Below are 11,254 nucleotides of genomic sequence, written 5' to 3' on the forward strand. Positions count from 1 at the left end.
TCCATATCCTGGAAAAGCAGTCTTCAAAGTAGAGTCCACTCACGCTACGCACCACAAAAAAAAAATGATTTGGCATAAGGACAGGAAATCCAAGAACTCCTGTGTATGGTCTTTAGTCGTTCAAGTGAGGAATCAATGCAATATGGTATGGATGATGGCACCCTCACCTGAGATGCCCACGTCAGCCAGCGAGAATCAGGAAGCTCAGACCAAGAACGGTGACTGGGGTACATTGCCCATATTACAGCTATGTGCCCCCCTAAAGGGGATAGGCAGATACATTATCTAGGTTTAGCAAGGCTAACCATCACTGAGCAGGCACATGGCTTAACCACCACCACCGCCCCCCCAACCGTAACAAAACCACAGGCTGAAGAAAATTCTGATAGAGGAAGCACAAGAAAACAATCACGTTGTGGGTGCTAGGCATTGAGGAGGGCACCTGTTGGGATGAGCACTGGGTATTGTATGGAAACCAGTAAATTTTATATATACCCATAAAAAGAAAACAATTCCGTTGCCTCTCCACTTTTCTTCAACAGCTAGCTTGTTACAAGGTTAAAAACAACAATGTTCTATTCAGATCAAAGCCAAGTCAGCCAAAAATAGTCAAAATTCTCATGAAAAATATTCAAAATGTGGACTGTTTATTAATGATAAGTTTCATCTTCAACAAACATCATGATTTGACATTAGCTAATGATTGCATGACGTCATCATGCTTACCAACAGACTTTAATATTTACTGCACCTTCAGCTCAGCTTAAAATTTGTTTTTACGTGTGCTTTATAATGTACCTAACAACTGTTCACTGGTCCATGCACATACTTATTAGTACAATAAATGTGTATGGATTAGGGTACAGACCAAAAAACATGTTAAAATACGTGTCCAAAAAGCTTCATAAATAAGACAATGGACATCACCAACTATGTGCTATAAACCAAATTCCCAAGGATTTGCCATCTATTTGCGGCACATAGTTTGGGTGCTTCTCAAACCATGTGCATTCGTGCTACCTCGGGGTCTTGTTAAAAATGTAGATTCTAGGGGCGCCTGGGTGGCGCAGTCGGTTAAGCGTCCGACTTCAGCCAGGTCACGATCTCGCGGTCTGTGAGTTTGAGCCCCGCGTCAGGCTCTGGGCTGATGGCTCAGAGCCTGGAGCCTGTTTCCGATTCTGTGTCTCCCTCTCTCTCTGCCCCTCCCCCGTTCATGCTCTGTCTCTCTCTGTCCCAAAAAAAAAAAAAAAAAAAAAAACCGTTGAAAAAAAAAATGTAGATTCTATTTCAGTAAGTCTGAGGCAGGGCATGAGATTCTTCCACTCAAGCTCCCAGGTCACGAAAATGAGGCGGCTCCACAGGACATACTCTGAGTACTAAGTCCCTAAAAGAACTATAATGGTAGCTTTTAAGTGTCCACTTGACTATGGCACAGGGTGCCCAAATATTTGGTGAAATGTCATCATGGATGCATCTAAGAATGTGCGTTTGGATGAGATGAACACTGACATTCAACAGACTGAGTATATTGCCCTCTAGCATTCGGGTGGGCCTCATCTAATCAGTTGAAGGCATGCAGAGACAAAAGTCCCACCCTCTCTTGAGTAAAAGGGAATTTTCCTGCCTGACAGCCTTCAAACTGGGATGTCAGCTCTGCAGATTTCAGACTTCCTAATGGCAAGTCCACATCATGTATCTCACTCTTGCTCTCTCTCTCTCTATATCTCCTACAGGTTTTGTTTCTCTGGAGAACCATAACTAATACAGGAACCTTACTAAAGAAACTACACTTTTCTTTGATATCTCTTGTCCCAGCTCAGAACAATTACCTTGAAACATTGCCATTTTTGTGGTCATAGATGATTGAATATTGGCAATTTCCTAAGTTTCAATTTAGCGTCAATTTCTTTCTAGATGTACTCGTGTGTTATTTGTCTCGTGCCATTTGACTGTTACCTCTTTTGAGTGCAGGGATTGCGTCTGTATTGTCACTATTCTCTTATAGCTCTCAAAACAGTACTAGGTATGCCATAGGTGCTCAGTAAATACCTATGAAATGAATACATGAATGGGTGAATGAATGAATGAATGAACAAAAGACAAGATACTTTCTTTTGTAAATTATGATGTCAGAAACCAGATACTGGTTTTGTCCGTGCCAGATACTGTTCTAGACACTGAGGATACAACAGAAGAGATGTGGTGTCCCCACACTCCTTACTTTGGACAGTAAAGCAAAGATACAGATAATCAAGTAGCAAACCAGGAAATTAATAAGTTAATTTTAGGCTGTAATGTGAAATGAAGCAAGAAACACCAGGCGATGAGCCGGAGGGGGGCGGGCAATGGTAACTGAGTCGTCAGGGTCGTCAGGGACAGCTTCTCGGAGAAGGCGACACCAGAGCGGAGACCTCCATGGCGAGGGAGCCAGCGCATGAGGTCTGACAGAGGATTCGAGCCAAGCCAATGCGACAGTTCCAAGGTAGCAATGAGCTTGGCATATTTGAGGAACAAAAAGAGAATACGGTGTTCCTTCACTTTCCAATCACAGCGAGCAAATAAAAGACCCCAACATTCCCAAACAGAGCTCAGAACCTCCTCATCTGGCTTCAAAGCTCCCAGGAATCCCGAGGTCTAAACTATGTTCTGACATTTAAACACCTGAATAGGATTCCACAACATTTCCTCTGAAGCATCTTTTCCTTTTTCAAGAACGCAAGGGCCGTGGGCATGAGGTAACTTTCTGGAGTGGTGGTTACACAGGTAGAGGCAAAGCTCCTGAAACCACACTTAAACTTAAAACGTGTGCCTTTTACTGTGTAAAGTATATACCCCACTGAAGGTGACTGCTAAAACGCAAGGACTCCATCGCCCAAAGAGAAGTAAAGTAACCTGCCACGAGCGAGAATTTATAGAGACTTCTCCATGGGCAACAAGATTTGCCTGCAAGGGTTTCTCCAAGCTGGGGAGCTGGTCAAAGCCAGAGGGTAACCACAGACATGCCGGAAAAAAGGGCAGCGGGAAGAGAGAAAAGGCAAAAGGAGGTGAGACGTTTATCGGTTGATGCTGCTTCTTTAAAAGGGACTCCAGCTCTTCTGAAGCGTGTTTGAAAAGCACCCGGGACACTGTGCTGTGCAATGTGCCACTTGGATTTCTGATTCTGTTTGAAGGTGGGCAAAATAATGACATGTGTTCCCTACTGGCCTCAAGCGTATGGAGCTTCAAACACACATTCCTGCCCCCAAGGTCGCTTCTCATCAACTGCTCCTTCCAAGGGCGCTGGCCCTGCCAGGGGCGGATGCAAGAAACACTCCTGGTCTTGATCTTACAGGGGCTCCTTGAACTGGCCCCCCTGCACGTGTCGCCATTTGCAGAACAGCAAGCACTTCTTTGCGATCTGAGAGCACGTTAGTCCAGCACGTGTCCACTCAAAGGCCATGCAGCCTAGTGGTCAGGGACCTGTGCCCTGGCCTCAGACTGTCCGGGTTGGAAGTCTGACTCCTCCACTCCCCAGGGCCTCGTTCATCCTCACGGAAAGCAATCTGTGCCTCTTCAGAGGCACACTGTCCTAAGGCCTGCCTCACTGGGGCAGGGCCTGGAATTAAATGAGCACTTATACATAAGCTCGTGGTGAAATAGCAGGCTGGACAAGGGTTCTTTCATATCACCCAGGCCAACACTTTGCAAGGCATTTAATGAGGCCATTCCCGGGTCTTCTCTCCTATTCTGAACCTGTCCCCCTCTGCTGCTTAACTGTGAAGGAGTTAGGAGACTGGACCAATGCCACACAGCTTAAAAGATGGAACAGGGCAAGGACTAGGTACTGAGTTTCAGACTACAACATTTACCCCTTTGGCAGGTAAGGGGTAGAAAATTCCAGTAATAAGGGTGATGGCAAAGGGGTAAAACTTGCTGAGCAGTGACCATAACGAGGTCCTGTGCTAAGGGCCTCCCAAGTCCAGTCTCAGTGAAACCTCGCACAAGCCTGGGACATAGGGATCACCAGGGTCTCATTCTACAGACAAGAATCTAAAACTCAGAGAGGTGAAGTCACATTCCCAAGGTCACACAGCTCCTAAGCGGCCAGGCTGGATGGAATCTCCAGACATCTGACTTGAGGTAGGCTCCACTGAGTCTCCAGGGACTCCAGAGTGGGGGTGGAGACGGAGGCCGACCTGAGAGCTTCCTAAAGAGGGAACTCACCACTGGGTGGCAACCAACAGCTTCCCTGGGAAAATGCACGTCAGTGTTGTCCAAACTACCAGTTTCTCAAGAGAAGTCAGGAATCGGGATTTCTACGTGAAATCTCCTTAGTTCTAAGTTGGTTTTAAAACACAATGTATGACAGAGACTGAAGAAATTTTACAGCCAGATGCAGTGAGCCTTGACCGGATCTGAGTTTGGGAGCTCAAGCTCCAGCTCAAGCTCAAGTACCAGGTTTGGTACGACCAGGAAAATGTTACCCTGATTGGCTACTTGATGGTATGACAGACTTTCTGCCCTTCTTCTCGAGGGTGATCCTAGGATCATGTCGTGGGGGAGAATGTCCTTGTTCTTAGGCAATCCACGCTGAAGTATCTAGGGATGAAGTGCCATGTCTGCAATTCGTTTTCAAATGTTTCAGCCAAGAAACACAGGAAAAGGAAAGGGAGGGAGAAAGGGACAGAGGAAAAGAAAATACAGAGTGTGTACTAAAGCAAACATGACAAAATACTAATAATTGTGTGGCCTGGATTAGTAACTCTCAACTGGGGGTGATTCTACCCCCGGATGACATGTGGCTATGACTGAGGACATTTTTTTTTTTTTAACTGTCACAGCTGGGTTGTAAGGGGGGTGCTATTGGCATACTGGGTGGAGTCGAAGCGTGCTGCCAGACCCCCTACGATGCACAGAACAGCCCCCCCCCCACTACCGAGAATGAGCCGGCTCCAAATGGCAGTCGTACCGGGAGTGACAAACCCTAAAGACATTTTTATGTTTCAAGTTTTTTCTTTTGTATGTGCAAAATGTTTCACCGAAAAAAAAAAAAAAAGAGAGAGAGAGAGAGAGAAACTTTAAAATAAAAGTAAGAATACATAAATAGCCACACCTTGCAGACCAAACAAAACATGCCTGCATGGTTGGGTAACCACAGCCGGCCACTGTTTGCAGTCACTTGTTCCGATCCACAGTGGCTGGATGTAATGCTGCTCTGGCTGGTGAATGAGGGTCTCTGAAGCTCTTCTGATATCGTGGGTGAGACCCCCACAGCTCCTGGAATTAGCGACTTTCTCCTGTTTTCAGGTCCCAGTCGGCCCAGAAGGGAGCAGCCAACATGCCCAGGACTCTGGGTCTGAAAACCGACATCACGGAGGCCTCTTCCAGGATACCACCAGGAGCAATTGGTGACCTAGGGGTGCTTTCCGATGAAATGAGAATGAACCCCTCATCTCAGTGACCCGCACAGCCCAAGACAAAATAAATTAAGAGGCTGTGGCTGAGACGTTAATTTCACCCAGAAGCTCTCAGGTGGCTGGGTGCACCCCACCCAGGTACCCCCTGGCCCCCACAAGCAAAACCCAATGAGCTCATGGCTGTGGCTGGGACTTGAAATGAACAACTGCACACACACAGTGCAACATGCATTTGGACGGTCCTTGGGGCAGCCCCCAGCACCACAAATACACAAAGCAGAAATGCGTGCAGAAAACACACAACGAAATGCAAATAAGGGAGTGGGCTTGGATTAATTCATCCATTCCCAAGAATGTAAAAAATAGTCCCAAACTCAAGAACAGTCTTCCTCAAGAACGTCAAGGCCACTTTTGAAGAGCCATTCAGGGAGACTGTTACATGCGGATTTCTGGGGCTCATCCCAGACCTTTACTGACCCAGAACCTTTCCGGACAGAACACAAGAATGTGCATTTTAGGAAGCCCCCACCCCCACCCCCATCCAATGCTCACTGGCACTGAAAACACCTTGAAATCAGGGGCCTGGGGACTGCAGTTTTATAACTGTGTGACCTTGGAGAAGCCATCCAACCTGAACCGTGATTTTCTCATCAGTGGGAATTGACAGCACTTGTCTCCTAGGGCAGCCGTGCACACTAAAGGCGTGTTTACACACACATGCACGTGCGCGTGCGCGCGCACGCGCGCACACACACACACACACACACACACACACACACCCCTAGTACGGTGCTTGGCAAATGTTCCTTCATTTTCCGTAATGGTAACTGTCCACACACTGGAAAACCTAGAGAGCTTTACAAAAGTACACAGACTCAGCAACCCTAGAGATTCTGATGGAAATTGTTGAGGGCGGGGCCCCTAGCAACAGGATTTTTTTTTTTTTTTAAGCACTCCAGGTGGTCCTAAACAGCAGCTGGGGTTGAAAACCACAGGGTGGAAACTGCCAATAAAAATCAACTATCCTTTCTCTTCAAGAGAATGTACTTCTACCGCATTCTGGAATTTCCAAACTGTACCCGGAGAGTCCTGTGGCCAGGCTCTGTTATCAGAGGACTGGGTGCCCCGCGATGCCACCCCCAAGCAGCCCTTTAGTGGTCCCTGCAGAAGTGGCCACAACTGACCAAGCTGGGGGGCGGGGGGGGGGGCCTCTTTTTCTCCAGACAAGAGCTGCAAGGTGGCAGGACAGGAATGGGAGTCGCTCCTGGGCCCTCAGGTCGGCGGTGGAGCGCTCTCGACAGGAATACCCAGATCACGCGGAGCCTGAAGATCACACATCACCTTCTCCCGCCGCAGGCCAAAGGGAGCCGCCCACCCTTAGCTCCGCTGGCACCTTCCCACCTCCCCTTCTCCCGCCTTTCCTCCCCTCCTCCACCCCCCACCCAAACACCCAGGAGGGCTTCTGTAAGCGCTGGTTTGCAAGGGAAAGGCTCAGTGGATACTTCAGCAGAGGAATTAACCCGAATCTGCAAGGCAGTCTACCTATCCCTGGGGGACTCTCTCCCTACCAAGGCGACACCCGCCGCCTGCCGCAGTCCTGCCTCGGTACTCTTCCTTCACCTCAACACAGACCCCGGGAAGCTACAGGGACTGGCGGGGACTGCGGGGAAGTGAAACTCCGGCCTGTGGGGCTGGCGACAGGGCTTCTTGGGGGTGCAGGAGGTGGGCGGGGCCAGCGTGTTACTCGCTCAGTGGGTCAGGGTTTCCTGAATCCCCTGGAAGCTTACTTTTGTGCTTCAAGACCCCAACATCCACCCACCCCTCCCTGCTGACCCAAACCAAGAGGAACTTCCTCACCTCTTGCCCCAAATCCCTCCCCTCTGGGGAAAAAAAAAGAATCATCGGATACTCTGCGTATAAATAGAAAATAATTACTAGTGAGGTGGTAATGTTCCTTCGCCTATTTTTGGTGGGTCTCTTTGTTCAGATTTTTTAGGCAGGCGTACGGAGCTCGTGCATCCACACGAGCACACATGGGCCCCCGCCGGAGGTGTGGGTAGGGTGTGTGTCGGGGGGGGGGGCCCATGGCGACCCCCGTTGCCTAAACTCGGCAAGAAGATCGAGCTAGCTAGCGCCCAGCCATCCAGCCGTTCCAAGACCGCCAGTCGCTCTCCAACCCCGCCTGCCCAGACCTCACGCCAACCCTGGCCTCCGTCGGGTCTGGGGGCTGAGTCCTGGGGGTTGCGTTCTCGGCCTCCAAAGTTACTGGGTTGTGCGAATCAATTTAGACTCTTTTAAAAAAAGCAAAAGGCAAATAGCTCCATTAATCCCCAAATGCCTTCTCCCATCTGCTGCGACTTGCTGGCGCTGGGACTTGCATAATGAATAAGGCAACCAGGAAAGTTGACGAATCAGGGGGGCGGGAGGGGGGCTCCCGCCCTTGGAGTCCGCGCCAACCCCCTGCAAGGGGCGCAGCGCGCGGCGAAGGCCCCGGCCCCCAGCAGGGAGAGGTGGCGACGGCGGAAAAGGGCGAGGGGTGCGGGTGGCCGGGAGGCAACCGAGGTCCCGATTCCGGGGACCTGGCAGCTCAGAGAGAGAGAGGCGGCCGCTCCAGGCAAGGCTTTTGTTCTCGCCCTCCCTCCCCTCTCTCTCTCTCCACCTCCCTCGCCTCTTTTTCGCGAGCCTTACGAGTTGCAGGCGGCACACACTCCTTCCCTCCCTCACACACACGCGCGCGCGCGGGCTCACACACGCCCCCCTTCCCTTTCGGGCCCGCCTGCCCTGTTTACCTAGAAGCTAGCGTCTGGAATCCGAGGGGTAGACCCCTCCCCAAAACCCAAGACTCCGGGGCAGCGGGCTCCCGGGCTGTGTGTGTCTCAGACCCGCTTCAATCCTAGGCGGGAGGGGGCGGCGGGAGGGTGATGGGTGCAGAGACACCCCCCCCCCCCCATACACACACGCGCTCCAGTCCACACCTGTGCGGAGCCCAGCGCCCCCTCTCCGCGCCGGGAGCCGAAGTTGGCTTCCCGGGCGACCTCCCCCAGCGGAGACGCGGGGGGGCGGGGGGGGGGGGGAAGCGCCATTGCCCAGGGAAAGGTGGAGAGGGAAGACGAGGGAGAGCGGCGCCTGGAGGGGAGGCGGCGGGGGGAGGGGAGGCAGCCCACCTGGACATGTGCTCCCTTTGCGGCCGGTGCGCTTTCTCCAGCCCCAGCTTGGTGAAGATGCCTACAAGCACCATGACGGCCACCACCCCGCAGATGATGTAAACGATCAGGTTGGTCTTGTCCTTCGTGGGGTCGTGCAGGGGGTCGTCCTTGCGTGCGGGGGGCTTGCCGGTGTTGAGCCACAGCGGAGTGTCGTAGTTGGTGCAGGTGCTCTGGTTCAGTCGCCGCTTCTTAAATGTGCAGCAGAACCGGAAGCCACAAGTCCCGCAGCAGAAGATGAAGTCGCCCGAGCTGCAGTTGAACGGCGGGTCCCACTGGCCCATGACATCGAAGTAGCCCCGGCAGAAGTCCGGCGTGGGCGCCCGGGTCGGGGGCGCGTCCGAGGCCCCCGCGCCCTCGCCGGCCTCTCCGGAGGCGGCCCCGGACCGGTTGCCCCCCGCCAGCACTACCACGCCGCCCAGCTGCGCCAGCTGCCCGTGCCCCGCTCGCTCCTGCGCCCGGCACACGCGGGCGCACAGCTCGGTGAGGAAGCAGCCGAGGAGCAGCCGGAGGACGCGGCGCATCGTGTCTCCCAGCCCGGGCTCGGCCGCTCGGCCGCCGCTGGAGCCGCTGCAGCCGCCTCTCGAGGCGCGGCCGAAGCTGCCGAGGCTGCTGCCGGGGGCTGCGAGCCGCCGCGGGCCGCACATGCAGGGAGCGGCGCGGGGCGCTCGGTGGTCGGCGGCCACTGCGCTCGGCTCAGCCCGCGTTCGCCTCCAGCGCGCCGCGCGCCGAGGGGCCGGCCGGGGAGGAGCGCGCCTGACCGGGCGGGGGGAGGATGAGCGGGGGCAAGCGCGGGGTGCAGGTCCGGCCGGCTGCGGGGAGAGGCGGGGGCCGGAGAGCAGGGGAGCGTCGGTCTGTCCGCGCTTCGCCTTGGCCGGCGGCTCCGGACTCGCCGCCCTGCGCCGGCTCGCAGGATCCCTCTCACCTCTCCAGCTCGCCAAGTGCGCTGGAGAGAGCGAAGCAACACTTGTGGAATGAAGGGAGGGCAGGAGGAGAGGGGGAGGGGAAGGAGGGCGGGCAGAGGAGGGAAGGGGGGGTGGAACGGGCGCGAGCTCGAGAGGGGCGGGGGCGCGGAAGAGGTGACTCGGGCGGGCGGGGGGGCGGGAGCGAGTTGGGGGGCGTGCGGAGCTGAGCTAGGCTGGCGGGCGGGGAGGAGGGAGCTTCGGCAGCCACCGGGGCTGAAGGCACCGCTCGGGTTTCCCGGCAGGTGGAGGATGGCTGCGGGACCTCCCGCGCCCTCTCGGGGAGGGAGGCACGGCTCAGACCTGTTCCGGGCGAAGAGGCGGCTCCGCCCGTGGCTTTTTCAGGCGTGCGTGCGGAGGAGCTGCGGCTCCAATCTGCCCTCCAGGGAAGAGGGGACTCGGAGGGGTTAGGGACAGACTAAGTGGCTTCCACTCCAAGGCGGACTGGGGTACAGACTGATCAGGATCGCCCCCCATGGTGCACGGGGCCGCCTCGCCCTTCCTTTCCCCCGAATGCGCCCCCCAGCCAGGCGCGCGTCCGGGATGGTTCTACTCCCTGGGACTTGCCGAGGACCAAGGCTCAGCTGGGAAGGCGGGGTGGCAAGCCACTGGCCCCGAGGTCAGCAACCCCGGGAGAAGGCCGTGAGATGAAGTGAAGTCGAAGAAGCGCAGGGGGTAGGGAGAGAGCAGACCAGGCAGGAGCACGTCCCACGTCCTGGAAGGTCTTTCCTGGGACTCTCCTAGGCCCCAGGACCTGCCACTTCTGTCCCTCTATGACCTCGCGGCGTTCCCTGCGTTCCACAGGAGGGCACACCGCCGCGCCTCCTCTGCGCGCCCAGATCCGGTGCAACGCAAGGCCTGGACACCTAGCCTCAGCCACCCTCCCGCGCCTGGAGTTCGCGCGTGGGTCTCCGGAGACGGCTGGCGCCTGTGCTCACGGAGCCCCCCAGACATCCTCACCCGATGTGGCGCAGTCCGGCCTTGCTTCCTCGGCTTCCAGCCTCCGGTCGTCGCCCGTCAGCATTTCCAAATCTGCCCTCTCCACTCAGCAGATTCCAGCCACCCGTGGGCCCTGTCTCATTTCTCCCACTTCTGTCCTCTGCTTGAATTTGACTCCAATAGCCCCCCAAACAGCATTTGCACCAAAGCTGCGACACCGAATTTAGATCTCCACACGCCCCTGCGTTTTTGTTTTTTTAATTGCATTAACTAAGTATACACTTTGCAGTCGGCTGGGCGATCTGCAGGGAAATGATGCCTCCAACCACCCCACCCCCTGCCCTGGGCTTCAGTCAGGGGCTTCTCCAGGCATTTTCAAAGCACCAAAAAGTTGGACCACATATAAAATGACATAGTGGGTTCTCTTTAACTGAAAAAGCATGCTAGAGAGGTGGTTACTGGCCTCTCTTGCAAGTTTTCTCAGAATGACAGGGAGCTAAGCTAATTGTGTTTTCTCTTCGAAGAATGTCACCTACTGTCTTCCGAAAGACTAGCATAGAATGACCCTATTCCAGGAAAAAACGAACCAGGCCGACCCTGACCCAGCATATCCAGGAAGCATGCCAGCCCTCGGAGACTCACTGAATTATGGGCTGTATTTTGTCCCAAACCCACCTGGACAAGGTGTGAGATTGTTCAGTCTAAATGCATCAGAGCCATCGGAATGAGCTTCCCGAAATAGGGTAGTGTGACA

The 11,254-nt window shown here is 54.3% G+C and overlaps 1 protein-coding gene across 2 annotated transcripts in view; it reads right to left on the reverse strand.

Moving 5' to 3' along the window:
- Positions 1–9,123, reverse strand: part of SHISA9 (shisa family member 9) — a 277,497-nt gene extending 268,374 nt beyond the window's left edge. For both annotated transcript variants that reach the window (XM_042971857.1, XM_042971856.1), the window contains exon 1: positions 8,561–9,123. In XM_042971857.1, the coding sequence (XP_042827791.1) occupies positions 8,561–9,123 (563 nt within the window). The remainder of the gene's footprint in view (positions 1–8,560) is intronic.
- Positions 9,124–11,254: the final 2,131 nt, after the last annotated feature.

This window comes from Panthera tigris, chromosome E3 (genome assembly GCF_018350195.1).
Source record: "Panthera tigris isolate Pti1 chromosome E3, P.tigris_Pti1_mat1.1, whole genome shotgun sequence".
Taxonomy (NCBI): domain Eukaryota; kingdom Metazoa; phylum Chordata; class Mammalia; order Carnivora; family Felidae; genus Panthera; species Panthera tigris.